Source organism: Hylaeus anthracinus, unplaced genomic scaffold, assembly GCF_026225885.1.
Source record: "Hylaeus anthracinus isolate JK02 unplaced genomic scaffold, UHH_iyHylAnth1.0_haploid 12000, whole genome shotgun sequence".
Taxonomy (NCBI): Eukaryota; Metazoa; Arthropoda; class Insecta; order Hymenoptera; family Colletidae; genus Hylaeus; species Hylaeus anthracinus.
In genome coordinates, this window is record NW_026534347.1 from 8,476,776 (window position 1) to 8,499,178 (window position 22,403).

The window sequence follows — 22,403 nt, forward strand, 5'->3', positions numbered from 1 at the left end:
GTACATTACGAATTAAGTACTGTAAGTTATTACACATGGAAGGTAATACCGTAATGCCAAACTCGATTTTAAAATTTGAAATATCGTTATGACTGTAAACCAGTTTCTGGAAAATCAGGCGAAGAATTTGTGTTCCTTTAAATCATCAATATTCTTGGAACTAAAAACTTTACTAAATTATTTAGCAAAACAGGACCGAACGTGAAAATGTATTTCTCGTGTTTCTATAACGAGGCCCAGAACATTCATCTTGTTTTGGGGTCCACGAAGGTATAATGCGCCACTGATTATACCATTGCGCTTTGCGTAAAATTTTGCACCGTCACTCCTGTCCCACTTATTCCGTGGCAAATCTCGTTTCCTCCCATCGCGATGGACAATGAACGATTTCGTGGACCAGACCACGTATACCGCGACGACCGCAGGATCGTCAGAATTTAACTCGTCAGCGAAAGAGAAAATTAGGATCACCTTCAACATCCGAGCCACAGCGTGAGTGTTTGCGAAATGAACAATTGGTAAAAAAATGAATCGTTGCCTCATAATTACTTTTAACGAGCCAAAAGAAAAAAAAGAATCGAAGCGATCTAGCTACTTTAGACTGATACTCCCGGGACGTTATGAAAGGATTCTAATCGAGATTACTTTTTTGTGTACGCTTCGATTAAGTCGTAGTGAGAAGATTCGGAGACTTATAAAAGGATTCGAAAATATATTTTTACGAGAGGTTGGATTCTTTCGTGGTTGTAACTATAGATTTTAGAAAATTGATTGAAAAGTATACCGTTATAGTTTTTCGATTCTGGACTTCAGGATTTTGGTTTTTAATGAAACATACTTTGCTCTATGGAAAATCCACTTCTAAACAAATAAAATTTGAAGAAGCTGATTCTAATCACTAACTCTAATACAAATGGATTCGAAAATATACTCTTATAAAGAGTTTTTCCAAAAGGTCTTCAGGATTTTGTTCTTAAGTAAATCACATTAAGTTTAACAAAAATCCTTTTATATTTTACACATTCAGAGCAAACGAGGCTTCTAGATTCGACCTTAGTCCTAACCACCAATTCTCTTGCAATAAATAGATTAAAAAATAAACTCCTACAAACACTTTTCCAAAATCCTTTACGTCACTCCACCCAAACAAACAATTCTTCGAGATACAGCCTTTCCGACCACGAGTTTTAATAAACAAAGCATCCAGAGATACTTCATCAGAAATTAAGACTTACGACACACCCTACGAGGGAGAAAAACGAATGCAGCTAACGAGTGAAATGCCAACAAGATGCCAACGGGGCACGAAAAATGCCCCCTATCTCTGGTCACGACCGCGTTCTGAGGGTCAAATATGCAAGTACGACAGGGAGCCGTTTCAGCATGCCAAGGTGGTGGTACTACCGTAAGCTTTATACGAAGAACGTAGTGTTCGAAGACTCAGTCTTTCGCTTTCTCTGCGTCCGCGAGCTCCTCGATCGGCCTCTAGATCCACGTGGTTATCGAGCGTGGTCCACAGGTGCGGTGCCTTTTCGGGAACGTTGGGAAATCATCATCACAGTACGATTTTGTCGCGCATGGAAAATTCAAATACCATGTAACATCGTAGAAACGGTGCTTTGACTCTCGTGTTTATTAAACCTGACGTTCGCTGTATTAGTGTATAGACACTATAGAGTCAATGAAGAAACACATGTAGAGAGTACTCGCTCGCCTCTGGTAAATACTTGGACGCTTTGTGTACACGAATTTTAGAGCAAGACGTTGTGTACGAAAGATTCTTCTACGCGTTGAGTATATATAAACACGGTAATTGGTGTTCACTGCGCGGGGTCACCTGATCGATCGCGCGTTTATACGCGTCGATCGTTCGTGGACGATTAAGGGGTGATTCTATTTATAATATAAGACGAAAATCAAGTACCTGTAATAAAATTGCGTTCATACTTCATCTAACTACAGTGGGTGTAGAAAGTATTCGTACACCGATCAATTTCCAAAAAAACTGTGTAAAATTGTAATTTATTAACTTATTGTTTTATAAACAATGACATTCTACATATTCTCGGAAATCTCTAGAATAGATGGAGTAGAAAGAAAAATAGCTATTTATGTAAGTTGCGAAATTAACAATAAAAAAGAATTAATCGATAGAAATATTGAAGCAATAAGTATTCGCACGGAGCAATAAACTAATGTGTTTACGTTACAAACTCTGCTGTAAATGGTTCGTCATAAGAATCGTACAAATACTTATTGCTTCTATACTTTTACCCGCTTTTCGCATTTTTTTTGGTAATTTCATAAATTATATTAACTAGTAAATGTTGTTTGGACTATATCTATCTTAGAGACTTCCGAGAATATGTAAAATATCATTGATTATAAAAAAGGAAGTTAAGAAAGTACAATTTCACAGAAAAGTCTTTTGGAAAATTGATCGGTGTACGAATACATTCTACGCCCACTGTATTTACGAATAGTTTACAACGCGAACAAAAATGTTCTATATGGAAAATTCTTTATTGATTTTATTTCATTAACTTTCTATTAATTTTTCTTATGTAGAAAATTCATCATTAGTTTTATTTCAATAATTTTGCATTAATTCTTCATACGTAGACTATTCTTTATTAATTTTACTTCATTAATTTTTTATTATGTCTTCTTATGTAGACTATCCTTTATTGGTTTCATTTCATTGATTTTCTATTCATTCTTCTTATGTAGAAAAGAATGTTTCACATTGGTATATGTTAATCTAGACTGACATTCTTGTACACTGTTAGATGAGGTACATCAAAAGTAAAAATTTTATATTAACTTGAATATGCACAGTCTATTATACACAGTATCCTAAAAATTCGCGTATAATCTAGCGTAACAAAGTGAATATAAAAAAAATCACTTCGCAACACATTCATGCATACAGTCCTGCGGCCAACACAAATCTTTACGCATTGAAATTTACGACTGTACAGTGAAATCTTGAAGAAAGTTTAAAACTCAAAAATCAACAATGCCCTCGAAGACGACGACAATTCAAATACAACCACGTTACACCCTTAGCCTTTCGAATTCTAGCCCTTCTAGCCCTTCGTCGTCTAGCCCTTCGCCGTCTAGCCCGCCGTCCACGTTTAAATAATTTTCACTGCGCTAAATTGAGTATCGTAGATGACGCGACACGCAAAAAAAAAAAAAAAAGAAAGTATGTCGCAATTTCGTCCAAAAAAGTTCGATCGGCGACATGTCCGTTTTGAATGGCGATGTCACCGGACTGCACCGCAAAGAGAAACAGTAAAGAAAGTTATGCAAACGCGAGATTACTTCGAATCGTTCGGCGATGTACTTGTTGCTGGCTGCACGTTGTAAATGTAAATCGAGTCTGTGAGTCTGTGTTGTCTCGTGGCTCTTGAGCTATCATGGCCAAGAGGATGTGAAATAATTGAATAATTAGATCATGCTTGCCTTGGGTCTTACCTTGACACTGTAACGCGTACGCGCCGAGCCTGTTTTGTTTTTCTTTCTACTTTGTTCTTCCTACGTATACATCTCATTGCAATTTCTTTTTTCAAATGCGTTTTCTTTAGACAGTTGTCATTAAAGAGGGCATATTTCAATTTCTCAATAATTTTTATTCTTTCAGTTTTATTATGGATACATTTTTCTGTATTAAAATTTGCTATTATACTAGAATGGTTTTGTCCAGTTTTTATTTTATTTTATTATTATACAGCTAAAATATTTAGTAATTTTTTAGTCAGCTTTGAATTGCTACACCTTTCCAGAAACGAAATTCCTGTAAACATTTCTATTTCACTTAACGTGTTTCTACATTACTCAACAAATGTTGTCGAACCGTCTGCCGTAACAGGTGCAAAAAGAAGGCTCAGTGTTCTAAGCAGTGGGTGTTAACATGAGATTCGCGAACTTGCATGAGAAAATGTTGAACATTTATTTTCGTTGCGTATATTGCATCTAAATGTATCGATATTTAATTTGCACGCTTAAACATATTTACATATTGGAATATTTATTAGAAACAAACATATACATTTTTCGAATAATAATTTACTTGATATAACTTGATATTCAGTTACAATATTTTATAAGTTTCATGCGGGTTGAGTCTCCTCCAAATTGTCGAATTAAAATTTATCGAAAGTTCTCAAATTACAGAATTTTTCAAAGAAATTTAATACATGGTACCACTTAGCGAAAGACGTTGGTTTAACTAATATTTCAAAACGTTATTCCGAGAAGACTGAAGGAAAAAGGTTAAGAATCACTGCTAAGTCATCTGATCGAAGATAGATCAGAGCCGATTACAGAATTCGTAATGAATGTCTGTGTGTCCAAATAAAAACAAGTTTCGTAATTGGTCCGACGAGAAACCCTTTCGAAATTTCCTCAGGAATTCAATGTCAGACGCGTTCAACACTGATTAAAAAAGAAACGTCAGGTGGGAAATAAATTTTAATATTAGTAGCATTTGACATTCTCTTGCATCGTGTCGCTACTATTTCGCATGATTCATTCGGCAATGGGATAAATCACTGTTGCAAAGAATTCTTAGTATGTTTTTGTGAATATTTGAAAATGTCTACTGAATTTGTACATTGTATTAAAAACTACACCTACCATCCATTTATTAAATTTTAATTATATGCTAATGTTGATTATTCATAAATGAATCGATTTAGAACGTTGTTCAAACGTAATTGATACAATAGTTGGGACATTCTTTAATTGAAATATCGAAAAAAGATTATTGTTAGTAATTCAGACCAAAAAATGTATCGTTCAATCGATCCATCCGAGAATTATAAAAGATTTCACTGTCTCGTTGCAGGTTCCCTCAAGAAACCATTAAAGAAAGCGCCCGATGACTTGACTCGGTTAACTTCAGCTTGTTAAACTCTCTCCAACACCGAAGGCTTACAAATTCAACAGGTTTACCTCCCTTAATGACTTAGACAGAGATCATCGCGGCCACTGAAATTCGTCCATACGTTTCTCATCGTAATTCGAAGAGAATCTGGTAATAATGACTTCGCTCGATGCCACCGTACGGACACGCATATCTCGGCATGAAACCGCTCATGCGTTTAGATAACGTCGATTTCGTAATCAAAATCGTACATTCGAACTTTCAACTTCCGCGTCGTTAACAATGGCCATTAGACGGTTACCCAAACTGTGAATTCTTCCACGAAGAGAACAATTGAGTTTGCTTTCGAAAATGTTGTGGACTTGAGGGCACAATCTATGACACATGAAAAGTACACAATTTGTAACACAAAAGAAAACTAAATCCTCTGAAATTATATTTAAGAAAAAAAGGAGAATTGTAGCTTAAAAATTTTTAATATTTTTTACTAGATTAAAAGGGAACAGAAGATTCTGAATTTTGATTTCAAAACACAGAGGAATTGCTGCTAAAAAATTTGAAAAATTTCTACTCCAAAACGCTCCGAACCATATGAAAAGAGAACAAGAGTCTATAAAATTTTATTCAAAAAAAGAAAAATGAGCATTGCTGCTTAAAAATTCTGAACGTTTTTCTCCGAAAATGCTCCATACCTGAAGCCCCAATTTATCCCACATTACTCTCTTCGCAAAGGAAACAGAAGTCTTTGCAATTTGATTTCCAGACACAAAATAATTGCAAAATTGCCTAGAAACTTCTCGAGAATGCACGATTTACCCAACACCACATGAAAGGGAGACGAAAGTCTTGAAACTTTGATTTCAAACATTGCTTGAGACTTGGATAGAATTCGGAGAAAAGAAAAATGGGACTGGCGACTGCCGCCACGGTGGCTGCGAAGGGCGCCACGATTCTTCTGGGTAAAGTGGCCATTATTCCTATTCTGATAGCGGCGCTCGCCTACTTCAATTACGATCTAATGGATCCGGAAAATCACCCAAAAGTGACGAAGAATCTCAGGAAGGAGTACGATTTCGTGGTGATAGGTGGTGGATCGGCTGGAAGCGTGATTGTAAACAGGCTGACGGAAAATCCGGAATGGACCGTGTTGCTGCTGGAGGCTGGAGGTCATGAGACGGAGATAACAGACGTGCCGATATTGTCTCTTTATTTGCATAAGAGCAAACTGGACTGGAAGTACAGGACGCAGCCTCAAGACTCGGCCTGTCAGGCGATGGTCGATCGACGATGCTGCTGGACCAGGGGAAAGGTACAATTTTCTAATTAATACTTTCGAGTCCAGTAAACCTCCACTGGAGTACCTTATGTTCTGCTTAGATCAATTTTATTCAAAGTTATGACAAGAAATGGCTACGTGAAATAACATTTTAATAAAGTAATATTTTCGTAAATTTTTGATATTGGTATTACTAAATTTTTAATTAAGTATTAGATTGTCCCGAAAGTTTCTTTCGCGAGTTGCACTCAATTATTTTATGTGGTCGTGTTTCTATAAATAGACAATCTAATTTCATAGATATTCATATTGTAACAGTAATGGAGCAAAATGAATCGTGCACAATTCAGTAATGTAACATAAAACATCAAATATTGTGTATGTAATAATTATTAATAAAGCGAAAGAAACTTTTGGGACAACCTAATATTTTGATTACTTGTTAATGTATTTCAATGTTTATCCCTATTCCAATCATTTTTGTATTCTAATATTGTCAAAAAATCTGAACTTGCTAAAAGCCTTAATATTTGTTAAATATTATAAAATATATAGAAAATGATAGCGAAATTTTTTAAGAAAATAATAATACATTTTCGTTAAGCAAATAATATGCTCATAAATTGAGTTATAAATACCTTGCAGTGATAGATATAGTAGACAATTAGCATTTTGCTTTTTAATGCTACTAATGCCCCGTACCGACCGCCGTATAATTTATCATGCATTTGCATCAATTTACACTCGAATAGAAATCCGCTTCATTCGAAAGAAAAACGAATGAGAGGTAAAACTGAACACGTAAATGCCACATTATATGCAAAATATTGGAACACTCGTAAGTCCATCGTTGCTCCAAAATAAATCGCGTCGCCTTTTATAGATTTCATTAGTGATTCAGGCGTGTAGCAATGCAAGGAGAAATCGAAGCATGCACTCTATTAAAGTGCCATGATGTATTAATTAAAATCAAATTAAGATTGAATCGGTGAACTTGTGTGTTAACAAAAAAAAAAAATTTACATATATGAAGTTCAATACTTGTTTTGTAAAATCACGTTTTGTTTTTGATTGAAATTTGTATTTAAATTTTGAGAACAATTTTTTTAGTTTTGACTATGATAACCACCTCAAGACATTGTGATTGTTTGGCATAAACTAAATGTGTACCAGTTTCGATTTACATTAAAAATGGATCATTTTCGAAATTGGTTTTTTTTAACACAATTCATGGAATGTCAGGTGCTTGGAGGTTCGAGTGTGCTCAACACGATGCTTTATATTCGAGGAAATCGACGTGATTTCGACCAATGGGAGAGTTTTGGAAACACGGGCTGGGGCTACGAGGATGTCTTGCCTTACTTCAAAAAATCAGAGGACCAACGAAACCCGTACTTGGCTCGCAACAAATACCATAGCACAGGTAAGAATTTTCTTCGATGTTCGTGAACGTTTGCTAGGAACAGGCAATATTTTATTCGAATAATATCTAACAAATGAAACTAACATGCTAAAATATTTCATCCTATAAATGAAATACTAATTCTTATTTTTAATTAAAAATGAAAGGTTTCTTTAAAGAATCTTTTCCAAGCTCAAAAAATACCTCAAACGAAACTAATACTGCATTCAAAAAAAAAAGAAAAACAGTATTGACAGAGTTTTGTCAATATGTTCTCATTTTTCGTTAATAAAATTTCGGATGATGGGAATAAAACGTCTGGGTAAAGATTTAAACGGCTCCGTGCAGCAAGAAGTCGTACATGCGCGTGGAAACGAGGTCAAGTTGCAGCGCCTAAAGTGGATCAAACATCGACAAACCGGTTCACGATAAAACACATGACAGTAAAAAAAAAAGAAAAAGCGATTACGTTTACGATTATTCCAGCCATGACACAATCGAGTTTACATTTATGAACCTACAATTGGCGAAACAAAATATTAGTTATTATATCGAAGAAACAGTTTCATCTGTAAAAAAACTAGAATATGATCTTAAAATTCTACTTAGATTCCTTCAACTACACTTTGTACTTTTGCACCGATACTAAATTACTACATATAATAGTACATTCTGTCAGAAAAGTACCGAATTGGTTAATGAAACACAAAATATGTATTGTTCATCCAAATTTATTGTATCGCCTTCGAACTAGGCCCCTTCCGAAATAATACACTTACGCCAACGAATAATCCAATCATCAAGACATTTTTTAAACGCATTTTTTGGAATCGACTTTAGTACTCGCCGCGAATTCTCTTTTATGTCATCTATCGAATGGAAACGTGTGCCTCGAAGTGGCAATTTGATTTTTGGAAACAAAAGAAAGATGGCTGTTCGATAATGTTTGTTGAGTTTTTAGTTAGAAATTCGTTCAAAATGATAGCCTTGTGAGATGTTGCGTTATCGTGATGCAAAATCCAGGAGTTTTCTTTCCACAAATCTGGTCTTTTTCGACGAATTCGTTCTCTTAAACGCCGCATAACGCTTAAATAATATTCTTTGTTTACTGTCTCACCTTGTGGCAAGAATTCCGAGTGCACAACTCGGAACAACACACTACTACACAACGCACAACTAAATGACAAGTGACGATCAAACTCCGCATGAGTATAGAGGACAGTAGTGCCAATTTAGTGACAAAAGGAATTTCAACAATCCCTTTAAGTGGGCTTTTTAAATGATCGATTCCTGGTCCTTTCTTGACAGAATCTATAATGAGCCTCAAATTAACTATTACTGAACAGTCATCGAATCGCGAAAGTAGAACACACCCAACTCTGCACAGTGCAACTAAACCCCATTTTTGTCTCACTTTTATTCAAGGAGGCTATCTGACGGTTCAAGACGCCCCGTACAACACGCCAATAGGAGTAGCCTTTCTGCAAGCCGCCGAGGAAATGGGTTACGACCTGGTGGACGTGAACGGGCAGCAGCAGACCGGCTTCGCGTTTTATCAATACACGATGAGAAGAGGAGCTCGATGCAGCGCAGCGAAGGCATTCATCAGACCCATTCAGTTGCGCAAGAACTTCCACTTGTCCCTGTGGAGCCACGTCACCCGGATCCTCATAGATCCACGAACGAGAAGAGCCTACGGGGTGGAATTCATCAGGGAAGGTCGCAAGGAGGTCGTCTACGCCAAGAAGGAGGTGATCCTTTCCGCAGGCGCCATCAACTCGCCTCAACTGTTAATGCTCTCAGGAATAGGGCCGCGTCAACACCTTCAGGAAGTGGGAATTTCTGTGATCCACGACTCGCCAGGTGTCGGTCAGAACCTGCAGGACCACATAGCAGTTGGTGGCCTCGCATTTCTCATCGACCCCCAGATCAGCGTGGTGATGAACCGCCTGGTGAACATCAATTCAGCCCTACGCTACGCCATCACCGAGGACGGGCCTCTGACCTCCAACGTCGGCCTAGAAGCCGTTGGGTTCATCTCCACCAAGTACGCGAACCAATCCGACGACTGGCCGGACATAGAGTTCATGTTAACAGCCTCGTCGACCAACTCCGACGGAGGTACCCACGTGAAGAACGCTCACGGGCTAACGGACGAGTTCTACAACGAAGTCTTTGGCAAGATTAATAACCGAGACGTCTTCGGGGTGTTCCCTATGATGCTCAGGCCCAAGTCGCGCGGATTTATTAAGCTGAGATCGAGGAATCCTTTGGATTATCCTCTCCTGTACCATAACTACCTGACTCACCCCGATGACGTAAGGGTTCTGCGCGAGGGCGTCAAGGCCGCCATTGCCTACGGAGAAACTAGTAGCCTGAGGCGTTTCGGCGCCAGGTTCCACAACAAGCCTTTGCCTAATTGCAAACACCTGCCGATGTTTACGGATGAGTACTGGGAATGTGCCATTAGACAGTACACCATGACGATTTATCATATGAGCTGCACAGCGAAAATGGGACCTCCGACTGACCCCATGGCAGTGGTGGATCCCGAACTGAGGGTTTACGGAGTGGACGGATTGAGGGTGATCGACGCCTCGATCATGCCTACGATCACCAACGGGAATATCAACGCGCCCGTGATCATGATCGGGGAGAAAGGCGCGGATATGATTAAGAAACAGTGGCTGTCGCGACGGAAGAGGGACAACGGAACGATCGCTGGTTCTTGATACGTTGAATTCTTGCCGAGAAATCGGCCGTAGTTCGAATCGAGTCTGTTCGTTGTTTAGCCCTAGCGACGGGACAGCTTGGTCGCGGTGGCGAGTTTAGAGGAGAGGCTTTATGTTCGATACTAAAACTATCCAAGTTCGAGTCATGATTTGTGTGTACTGTTACATATTTGAGAATAGAGAGCGCTGGAGCATGTCAATTCTATTTCTGTAATTTTCATCATATACTGCAACGAAGATGTTGATGATTGGGTTGTCCGGAAAGTTCATGTCTATTTTTAAGAAAAATTCAAAGGCATATTTGAATTTTGATGTATATTTATTGAATTATATATGTACCATTTTGTTCCACAAACTTTCCGTCTGTTAAGGAATGTACACATGTTATTTGTTTTCAGCCATTCCGATATATTCAGACCTGTACCGCCTACTAAAAATCGGCATGGACTTTCCAGACAGCCCAATAGTTTTAAGTAAGGGCGCCGCTACAAAAACTAGGTAACAGTAGTTATCGAGACAAAATTTTGAAACTTTGTACTTTTACGTAGTTCTGAACGCTGAATTTAATGGTGTAAACAAAAAAAAAATGGTTAAACATGTTGAATTAATAGGATATTAATATAAGTAATTCTTTATATATTTAAGTTTAATTACGTAAAGAATAATTACACATGGTGTATACAAAATTTTCTTATTACTTAGGTCACCTTGTTACGTCTAGAGTGAGAGTCAAGAACCTACTAAAAACGTACTGACGCTTCACTTACCATGCTCGCATTGTACAGTAATGCTCAACCTGTACAATGACACTCCTTCATACTAAACTAAACTAAATTTACTCGATTCTTCACAAAACAGTTTCTTTGCGTTTTTGGAAAAAAAAAGTCAGATCGAAAAATGCCACAGCGTTCAGCATTCAAAATTACATAAAAATACAAAGCTTCAAAATTTGTTCTCAATAACTACCGGTAGCTTTTGTGGCAGTGTCCTACCTTAGAAAGAAGTATTGTTATATAGTTCTATTGTTAAGAAGTATTGTTAACTGTTATACGATCATCTGGAAGAAATGGTTTTCGAGGATAATGGAAATTCTTTGTTTCGTCTAGACGAGTGTTTCCTAACATTTTAATTACCAGCTAGGTAATTAGGAACAAGCTAGAAATTAGAAAAACATTGATACATTAGTGTATGGTAATCTAGCCTGACATTAATGTTTTACATGACTTATCTGTCTCATCTGATTGACTACTCTCTTGGTAGATAAAGTATTAACTTGAAATTTCCAACTAAACTTTGTTTTATCTGTGGAAAGAGGAATTATTTCTTGGACATTTATGTTGTTAATATTAGATATTAAATTTCTACTACTAAGAAATAATTTCTTTGTTGAAAGATTAGATAAAGCGCAACGAATTACGAAGAAATAGATCGATTCGTTGCTGTGAGCCTATATAACCGGTGGTAATAATAACATCGACTGAGATTTGTTTTATGTTCGCATTCAAACGAGTTAAATTGCGGTCTTGCGACAACGCTGCACAAAAAATACTGTCCAACAAAATCGAAGGAAATCTGCAAGTGTCTCGCGTTTATTGCATTCACTGCTGAGCAGGTAGATGAAAGAAAAACCTGGAGATTAAGCAGGCGACGAACTCGTTTGAAACTCTTAAAATTCTCGTCTTACCACATAATCGATACGCAACATTGCTACACACTAGCGGGCTTACATAGGGCTGACCTATATTCCGATTAGCAAGAAAAACCAGAACGAAATCGGTGTAATTAATGGTCACCGTTTATACAAAGCGTCTGCGTGTAGTGAAATCATTAATAAGACAAACTACATCGCTATCGACTATTTATTTTTAATTACTATTAAACGTGCCAAATAAATAAAGGTGCTGAGCGAAACTATTAGAAAGGAAAATTGAAGATGTCTTTCGTAATTTATTTATTATTCGATTTATCATCGTATTCGCTTGTAATCTTAATTAACATCGAATCGCGATGTTATTTCATTACATGCGAGAAGCTTTTACATCATTTTATTGACAGAAGTTTAATAATTTGTAGAATCACTTATGGGGATAACAAATGTATAATTAATGTCTAAATAGAAAAGAAAATTGATTTTTTATTAGCTTCAGACTTCTCCATTGACTCAAGTTTTTATTTAATAAATATTATACATAATTTTCGCTCAGTAATGTAACGATAATTGCATACTTTGTTAGAAATAATAAAAATGATTTGCTCATTCTAGAATAAATGGAAAAAATTCTACTCTACTGGTACTGGTATCAGGTAAACGTGCTACTCGTGACCAAATAATATTTATTCCTCTAACTCGTAGTATAAATGTTACTCATAAAAAATCTGTATATATGGTAGGCTAATTTTTAATCAAAACATAGGTTTCTGTTAATTTTGTAAATAATTAGTATCGTTATTGAAATGCACTAATTATTACCAAATCAAACATAAATAAAACGATTTTGTACGAATTCCATCCTGACTACCACCAATATCTTGAAAAGTGAGACTGTACAGTTATCAAATTTAAGTATACTAAGTTAATTAACAAAAAATACAGCCATATTAATCAACACAGTTACAAGCAAAAATTGTTTGAATTTTATTTAATAAAATGAACAAACTGCCGTTTTACTTAATACAAACGAGACATTATAATTTATATAGAAGGAAGGGTTCGAATATATAATATATATATATTATATTTTGTACAAATGCAACACTCGAATTCCGCGGCTACTCGTCTACCTTTTAAACAACCTTGAACACATCGCGTTGATTCGTTGGAACGAATGAAAGTACATTTCACCTGCAACATATTGCATAACCCATTTAGTGTTAATACGAAACCTCGAATCTTTCAGACGGATAAAATGCTACGTGCTCTTTTGCGCGTATTCGAAATTGACGACGCATAAATTAAGAGTAACCTCCCCTACTCTCGAACGTTATCGACGTGCATTAAAAGCTCGATAAAAGATATTTATTACTCAACTCAGTGGTCGCTTACTTTCACGAGGAACGTTTTAAAAAGGGAACTCTTCAGTTTGATGAAATTTAGGTGGATTAGAATTAAGAAACTGTTCTTTTTTTTAATTTTAACGAAATGTAAACAAAAATTAGAACATTTATTTTCCTTATATCTGAAAGCACTGGAATTTTAGAAAAGTGAAGTATTTGATTTAGACTAAATATTATATACTAATGTAAATAATTACAAAAATGATTGGCAGATTTTTTCCGAGAGTAAAATACAAAATAAATTGATTGACAAATATTTCAGATTTACTGATGATCATATAAAAGATTAGCGGAACTAGTAGTTTCTTATGAAGTATTTCCAAGTATTGAATAAATTACTGTTATCCTTTGGAATTTCAACGATGAAATTTAATTCCCATTTTAAAAAGTAGAACGCAAACGTATATACCTAACGAGCTCAAGGAGCAAAGTATTGGAAGCAAGAAATGCTCCATCGCCTTTCCTAACCGATAAAGCAGGTTTCTAATCGAAGAAAAAATTGTATGACACATTAGACAATATAGAGATACAAAATTATAACTAATTTCATTTTGTCGCGTTACTGTTCATGTATTATAAATTTCTTACTTATTAACAATAAATAGTATTATTTTTTTCTGCAGATGACCATTTCTATAAAATTGTTTATATTATGTATATTTTTATACTGTTAATAAATAAAAATTATCCCACTAGGAAGACTGAAACCAGTTCTATAAAAAAATAAATAAATAAAAGAAGAAAGTGCGGACTCGTAATTTGATATCGATATATCGCGAACATATTGGAAGGTAAATGATATTACTATATTTTTTTCTAGCACACATATATGACTTTCTCATGTCATATATGCTACGTGAGCAGCTCTTAATATCAAAAATGCTTTTCGAATGCGAATATCCGAGAGAAATGGTCTTTAATATCAATGACGCACATTTCGATAACCATCAGCGAAAGGAAGGGCATCCTTCCTACGTACTTCCGACGATGATTTTTTTGAAAGGAATTTGCGAGTCTGTGCTAAACGAGTCAGAAAAAAATAAAATTGACAAACGTCACTTATCCATCAATTGCTCAATTTTAACTGGACAGAGAAAGTCTGTCAAAATAATGTTTATTGGCAGTCAGGAGTCTACGTGACTGAAAGTTTTGCTTGTATTAGTTCAAGACAAAATTCGTTTTTAAGTAAGCAGAGTCTTCTTCGGTGTTTGACCAATCCTCTTATAGATATTATAGTTTATGTATTAAATACTTTTTATTTCTATCTGAAAATGTACATTATACTAATAAAACGATGAATTCAATTGTTTTCATCTTCTGGTACTTTATTACCATGGATATCGTAATTCTAATAGTAAAAGTGAAACGTTTCAAGATTGAAACAGTGCATTAAACGCACAGACTTTCAGATGATAAAGATCGCTGCCTAATCATTGTTCACAAAGTGTAAAATTCAAAGAGTTGCTAGTCAAAGCCGATGAATATTCACCAGAGTTCATTTTTCTGCAACAATTTTCATCTCAAAACAATTTCAATTTTTATAATATTATCATTCACAATCGCAAACATTGATCAATGAAACACGAAACTGAAATTCAATATTTAAACACTATATCGACCGAGAAATAAATATAATACTCAAACTATACATAAAGAATGAAATAAATTTAGATTTTAGAAAGTGAATGAATATTTCTCCTTTGATGAATTGATTTAGTTGAATTGACTTTAAGTTTTACAACTTATTATTATAAACTTGCCCCATCACGACGATATCGTATTATTCCCACAGCTTTCTTTTAATTACTATAAACATTGCTTTCCGAGCAAACCAGGGAAACAAACAATAATTTCCAGAGGCATATCCAATCATTTAACCACACTTAGTTAAACACTCGTTTTGCGACATGTAATTTTCAAAAATTGATTTCGAACAGAAAGAGTAACTAATCCTATACCGAGTGGCTGACATTGAGTCGGTACAACGGGACCGACGAGAACGTTGACGGTGATTTGAATACAATCCGGTACGCAGAAGCGGTGCAAACGTCCGATTTGGATGCACAAAAGCCACGATAGGTTGGGGCCCTGAATGGCACGCCGAGCGTAGACAAGAGAAAGTACACGGTCGAATATGGGGCCTCTTGGCTTACTCCATGAAAGCAAAGAGAAAGACTGCGACACATCGTGTGGAGACTTTTAATTCGCGCGCGCGAAGACAATATCCGGTCGAACATACCTAAATTCCTCTATCTACATTTCTTTCTAATCTGAGAAAACTATGGGCTCGATTGGTATGATTGAAGGCGCATTCTTCTAAAAAAAGTAGTCTCTATGGCCTGGCATAACCGTTTCTCTTTTAAATTAATGTTTTGTATTTTTTGAAGTATGGGCTCGACTCGCATGATTCAAGTCACAGTCTCTTAAAAAAAAAAAAAGTAGTCAGGCTATAGCCTAGCATAACTGTTTCTTTGTTAAATTGATTTGTTGAACTATGCGCCCGATTGGCATGATTCAAGTAACGTTCTTTTAAAAACAAAAACGAGTCTCTATACCTTGGCATAACTGTTTCTTTGTTACATTGATTTTTTTCTGATTCAATAATTACGTAACAATTTTCCGTGGAATTCAGAAATTTGGTGTCAAGGTCATATCACTTTCTTATTACCTGAGATTAGATTATGCCCATGGCTTGGAAGGTCCCTTAAAAAGGGTCTTTAGTAGGTCTCAAGCGTAGTATTGACGATCCTAGTTTTGGAGGAGGCCCATAATTTACGAGGCCTCTTATTTTGTCTGCTTTTTATACTTCTATCTTTAAAGTAAGTTATTCTTCGCCTACTATGGCCACAAGGTAGCTACTACGTCCATGATCTGGAGGGTCACTTGAAAAGGTCCTTAGTAAGCCCTAAGTGTAACATTGACAATCCTACTTTTGCACCTGTGTGGAGACCCTTAATTCGTGAACTTCCTACTCTGTTTGCTATTTCTATCTTTAAGACAGTACATTCTTTGCCTACTTTATCCAAGAGTTACCTCATGGCATGGAGAGTCCTTTAAAAACGTCCCTAGTAGGCCTCAAGTGTAACATCGCCGATCCTACTTTTTTCACCTGTGTAGAGTCCCCCAGCTCACCAAACCCCCTACTCCGTCTACTTTTGCTACTTCTATCCTTGAGCCAGTCTATCCTTTGCCTACTTTGTCCAAGAGTTACCTTATAGCATGGAGAGTCCTTTAAAAACGTCCCTAGTAGGCCCCAAGTGTAACATCGCCGATCATACTTTTTCACCTGTGTAGAGTCCCCCAATTCACCAAACCCCCTACTCCGTCTACTTTTGCTACTTAAATCCTCAAGATGATCTATTCTTCGCCTACTTTGGGGACAAGACAGCTACGTCCGTGGCCTGAGTGCGAATTTGTTCGCGTGGGGCAACGGAAGTGTGAAAAGAACGAGGACCGAGCGACGAATGGTATGGGGTCGCGACGCGGTTTCGTTTCGTGGTTCTCGAAGCCGTCATTGAAAGGAGTGTACCTGAGTACACCTCTCTCCCGGTTCTCACTCTCTGCACTCGCCGCTACGCGGTCGGATTCAAGCCGGTGCGCGAAACTGTTCACGGATACCGTAGGTCGACCGATACGATCGTCAATAAGGAACCGCGTACGCACGCGTGTCAGGGGGCTCGATGATTTTCGATGATCAACGCGTGTTCGCGGTGATCCTCCGTTACAGAAAAGCGGTCGTGAAACGCGGGAAAGTTTCGTGTGCCATGAGAAAGTGCAGTAAGTAGGATAAAGGCCGAAGGAAGAAGAGTGACCGTGAAAATTGCACGAGTGATCGGTGCCGGGTTCTGATTTCCGTGTGCTTCGGTGAAGAGACGTGGGAATTAAATGTGTGTAAGTTTTTGCACCTACTCCGTTCCGTTATTTATTAAAGTGTGTAACCGTATACAATGGTTATTACATTAAAAGTTCTTTTTAAGTAATATTAGGTTGGATCTAGACGAAATTTAGTGCAAAGAAGAATGATCACGAATGTATACAAATTAAAAGGGAAATATTATTATATTACCCATAAAAGATGTGGTACAGCTACGTATATGCCGTTATTAACCTAACCTTGTTAACCCATATGCTTCAGTTACATCATGCACGTATTCTCGATTCCTTTAAAATATCGAAACAATTAATTTTGTATTTAATGGTTATATAATTATTTAATTCTGAAAATCGCTTACAACTCATGACTCGAAAAATTAATAATAAAAACAGCTTGTTTAAAATAGACAGTGAGTTACCTATTCATTACATCGACAACCATTTTAATTAATTTGTATATATTACTCGTTACTTATAATAACTATTCTATCACTATTTAGCGTGTTAGTTAATCCTGCGTATGTTTTTACGATTGAAAAGTCATAAAACTTGACAAGAATTAATTAACTTCCTTTCTAATGAACGTTATACCTACTTATGCTAATTGACCTTAAGTTTCCTCGTACGATCAGTTCATGCCAATATCCAATTGACAGTGATTGTAAAGCATGTTAGCAGTCATCATCCGCTAATCGTCTTTCGTTTCTTTGCGTTCCCATTTCGTAATGTACCATCAATACGGAGAGAAAGTCGATAGTTTTATATAATGTTTTTGCGTTGACCCTTTTATCGCGAATTCGAGTTTCTCTCGACACAGCGTATACATAAAAATTGCATATGAATTTCATTAGCGTTCGTAACATAAGATCGTGGCTTGCTGTAATCTTTAGAAAAATATCGCAATACTTTTTAGCAAAAGATAAATTTAAAAAAAAAAAATAAGTGACATCTCATTGAAAGTACTTCTTTGTTTATGAGTAATAATACACTTTAAGAAAAAAATGAAATTATGTAAAATTTACGTCGAATGAACCGAAGAGTGACTCGAAATTAGTGAACGAGAACGTGTGAAAACTTTCCTGAGTATGTATTGTTAAATAAGATCTCGACGCTCGATTGTGTGCAAATGATTTGAACACAATGATCGAGATGGCGAAACGCAGTAATTAAAGACGTTACGTTTACAATGTGAAAATTTGCAAACTGTGTAAGAACACTGTGATTAGATTTCAGATAATCCTGCGTGGTCCTTAAAAACTTCAAGCGGCACATTTGATCTGTCGAATGGCACGTAATTGGAAGCAGTTGTCGCGGGATGGAATTGAACGGAAATGGCAATAGGTCTGACCACTCTGCTTAGTACTACTTCGATCCTCGGATTCAGCCTGATTCCCCTCTTAGCGATCAGCCTGACCGTGTTCCGATACAATCAAGCGGATCCAGAGTCTCACCCGACTAATGCTCGCCAGGTTGGTTGAAATTTTACTCTAATATCATAATATTTTTATTTAAAGTGATATTATTAAAGTTTGTAGAGCAGTATTTTTTCCTGACTAGTTCACACGATTAAACTGTGTGCATCGATTAGTCAATATCACAAATTAGAAGAAAATTCTGTTCTAAAAAGTCCATTAACTATATTTTTCTAAATAAAACCGTACAATATATTCTATCATATAATAATCACGGTATAAACACCATGAAATCTCCGTTGTTTAATAGCAGAAAGATCATTAATTACATTTACCCAATCCTTGTTATTGACAATTACACAATAAAGCAAAGATGAGTGTTTTAAATCAAACAAAACGAAATATATTTTCTCACTCAGGCGGAATTTAGATGCACCTCTAAAACACAACCTAACTGTTACCTGTGGTCGATACAACAGAGTATAGATCCTTCGTTGTGCCAACTTTTCCACAGCCCACATTTCGGAATTACTTTTCTTTCAAACTTCAAACTTCGTCTGAAACAAGCTCGAGAATAATTTACAGATCTGATACAACGATTTACGAGGACATTTGTCGTTTCAGCTTCTGCGAACGTACGATTTCATAGTGGTCGGAGGTGGGAGCGCAGGTGCAGTGGTCGCATCGAGGCTATCCGAGGTGTCGAATTGGACAGTTCTACTTTTGGAAGCTGGCAGCGACGAAAATGAAATCTCAGACGTTCCTCTGCTGGCTGGGTACACCCAGCTCTCGGAGTTCGACTGGAAATACCAAACTTCACCACCGACCGCGTCCGCGTACTGTCTTGCTATGCTCGGCGACAGGTGCAACTGGCCTCGTGGAAAGGTCCTCGGTGGCAGCAGTGTGTTGAACGCTATGATTTACGTTCGGGGTAATCGGTAATTCGAATTCGATATTCTCTACTTCTTCGACGTAATCGTGGTTGACAGCAAGATACCTTCAGCAAAGTTTAACCCATTGGATTCCTAATTTTTAAACTAACGTAGCGATTTACAAGCTGGCGAGGTGCTAAGATAGTTTGGCGAACACTAACAATTATAGACTTTACACAGAATCTATAATTTACAGTTGTAGAATTGATGAAACATAAATTATAATTATAGAATTTATAGAGAATGTATAAATTCCAATTGTAAAATTTATGAAGAATTTATGAGATACAGTTACAGAATTGATGAAGCATAAATTCCAATTATAGAATTTATAAAGAATTCATAATTTGCAATTGCAGAAAATAATTTTTGTATCGACAAATACATGCAAGTATGAAAACGTCAATAATGGAGATAGCCAACCCAACGAGACTAACATTCCAATAAGAAAAATATATTAGGTTGTCCCGAAAGTTTCTTTCGCGAGTTGCACTCAATTATTTGATGTGGCCGTGTTTCTATAAATAGACAATCTAATTTCATAGATATTCATGTTGTGACAGTAATGGAGCAAAATGAATCGTGCACAATTCAGTAATGTAACATAAAACATAAAATATTGTGCACGTATTACTTCGTAATAAAGCGAAAGAATGTTTTGAGACAACCTACTACAAAGTATTTCTTTTTTTCATGAAGTTCAAAACATTGATAAAATGTTTCAAACGTTTTCAAATTAGATATTTGTAAATGACATTATTCTACTAAATGATTAAATTAAATTATTTGGCCGCAACATTGACAATTTTAAATTACTTTCACATCTGTGTGTGCAGAAGTTTATGCCTTTTGTGATTTATGATCAGGCGATGAGTATTACATCTGCCTTTTCACACGAAGTAACATAAAACATAAACTATTGTCCATGTATTACTTAGTAATAAAGCGAAAGAAACTTCTAGGACAACCTAATACCTGCCTACCTATAGACAGTCCTATCAGTTCCTTCCATCTTCAACTTCCTCTTTACGTCATCCCTAAAACAACTCTGACTAATTTCAACACATCTCATCACCAAACCTTTATCAGCTTTACCCGCTTCTGATCCTCCAAATAATTTCAGCCGCGACTACGACAACTGGGCGAGTCTAGGCAACCCAGGATGGAGCTACGACGAGGTCCTCCCCTACTTCCTCAAGTCCGAAGACAATCGCAACCCCTACCTAGCTAGAACGCCGTACCATGCCACTGGCGGTTACCTAACAGTCCAGGAGGCACCATGGAGGACACCCTTATCGATAGCGTTTCTGCAAGCTGGTCAGGAGCTAGGCTACGAGATCCGCGACATAAACGGAGCGCAACAGACAGGCTTCATGCTAACCCAGGCGACGATACGTCGCGGCAGTCGTTGCTCCACGGCAAAGGCCTTCTTGAGGCCGGTGAAGAACAGGGAGAACCTACACATAGCCATGAACTCGCAAGCCCTGAGAGTGTTGTTCAACGACGACAAGAGAGCCACCGGGGTCGAGATCCTTCGCGACGGCCACCAGCAGACGGTACGAGTCAGACGAGAGATCGTTTTATCAGCTGGTGCGATCAATTCCCCTCAGCTACTGATGCTATCAGGGATAGGGCCTAGGGAACACTTGGCGGAGTTCAACATCCCGGTGATATCGGATCTGCGTGTCGGAGACAATCTCCAAGATCACGTTGGCTTAGGAGGATTGACGTTCATCGTCAACGAACCCATCAGTCTGAAAAAGGAACGTTTCCAAACCATGCGTGTGATGATGGAGTACGTGTTAAACGAGAGAGGTCCGATGACCAGTCCCGGGGTCGAAGGTCTAGCATTCGTCAACTCCAAATATGCTGACACGTCTGTCGACTGGCCCGACGTTCAGTTTCACTTCGCCCCTAGTTCGATTAATTCCGACGGTGGCGACCAGATCAAGAAGATCACAGGACTCAGGGACAGGGTGTACAACACCATGTACAAACCTCTGAATCAGGCCGAGACCTGGTCCATATTGCCACTACTGCTGAGACCAAAGAGCTCTGGCTGGGTGCGTTTAAAGAGCAGGAATCCTCTCGTGTACCCTGACATCAATCCAAATTATTTCACGCACAAGGAGGACATGGACGTCCTGGTGGAGGGTATCAGGATCGCCATGCAGGTGTCCAACACCACCGCTTTCCAGCGATTCGGTTCCAGGCCGCATACTATACGGATGCCTGGCTGCCATCGCTATCCTTTTGACACTTACGAGTACTGGGAGTGCGCGATACGACATTTCACTTTCACCATTTATCATCCATCTGGTACGTGCAAAATGGGACCCAAGAGTGATCCAACAGCGGTCGTGGATTCGAGGTTGAGGGTTTACGGGGTGAAGGGACTGAGGGTGGCTGACGCGTCGATCATGCCTGCCATTGTCAGCGGGAATCCCAATGCTCCTACGATTATGATAGGGGAAAAGATGAGCGATATCATCAAGGAGGACTGGCGGGTGAGGAAACGATACGTGGGAGGACGATGAGTGATCGTGGCATTGTTGATCGAGATGAAAGTGTTTGTTGCGTATCGGTGCTTTCTAGAACTTTTAATGCGAAATGGCACACTTTCACGACGAATACGACGAGTGTGATATGGAAAGTACGAATTTTTATGGAAATTACATTTTTACAGATATATACGGTCAATCCCAATTGTATTCGCGCTCTCTATTACTATTGAAGAAGTTTGGTTAAATTAAATAATAGTTTCGATATTACCAAATGGATTTTTCATAGTAAATATGTATATGAATAAGCTTATACGTGTACATATTTAT

General features: G+C 37.4%; 3 protein-coding genes and 1 long non-coding RNA gene across 8 annotated transcripts in view; 2 read left to right on the forward strand and 2 right to left on the reverse strand.

Moving 5' to 3' along the window:
- LOC128890177 (flotillin-2) overlaps positions 1–22,403 on the reverse strand; it is a 158,575-nt gene that overhangs the window by 96,049 nt on the left and 40,123 nt on the right. The window lies entirely within an intron of this gene.
- On the forward strand, positions 1,227–11,302 carry LOC128890162 (glucose dehydrogenase [FAD, quinone]). The gene is made up of 4 exons (XM_054148419.1): positions 1,227–1,560; positions 4,853–6,200; positions 7,410–7,590; positions 8,995–11,302. Exons 2-4 carry the CDS (start codon positions 5,796–5,798, stop codon positions 10,299–10,301), a joined length of 1,893 nt encoding a protein of 630 aa, XP_054004394.1. The 5' UTR covers positions 1,227–1,560; positions 4,853–5,795; the 3' UTR covers positions 10,302–11,302.
- LOC128890168 (glucose dehydrogenase [FAD, quinone]) lies at positions 15,634–22,397 on the forward strand. Of its 4 annotated transcripts, none has more exons than XM_054148430.1 (4): positions 15,634–17,246; positions 18,455–18,697; positions 19,265–19,578; positions 20,696–22,397. In XM_054148430.1, the coding sequence occupies exons 2-4, from the start codon at positions 18,560–18,562 to the stop codon at positions 22,107–22,109; spliced, it is 1,866 nt and encodes a 621-aa protein (XP_054004405.1). In that variant the 5' UTR covers positions 15,634–17,246; positions 18,455–18,559; the 3' UTR covers positions 22,110–22,397. The 4 variants fall into 4 exon arrangements, with proteins under 4 accessions (XP_054004405.1, XP_054004406.1, XP_054004403.1 ...); XM_054148431.1 differs by having other exon boundaries at positions 15,634–17,242; XM_054148428.1 differs by lacking the exon at positions 15,634–17,246 and adding an exon at positions 17,304–18,390.
- On the reverse strand, positions 18,583–19,417 carry LOC128890196 (uncharacterized). The gene is made up of 3 exons (XR_008460582.1): positions 19,280–19,417; positions 19,102–19,197; positions 18,583–18,715 (listed from the first exon to the last, which is right to left on the reverse strand). It is a non-coding gene; the product is annotated as an uncharacterized LOC128890196 (long non-coding RNA).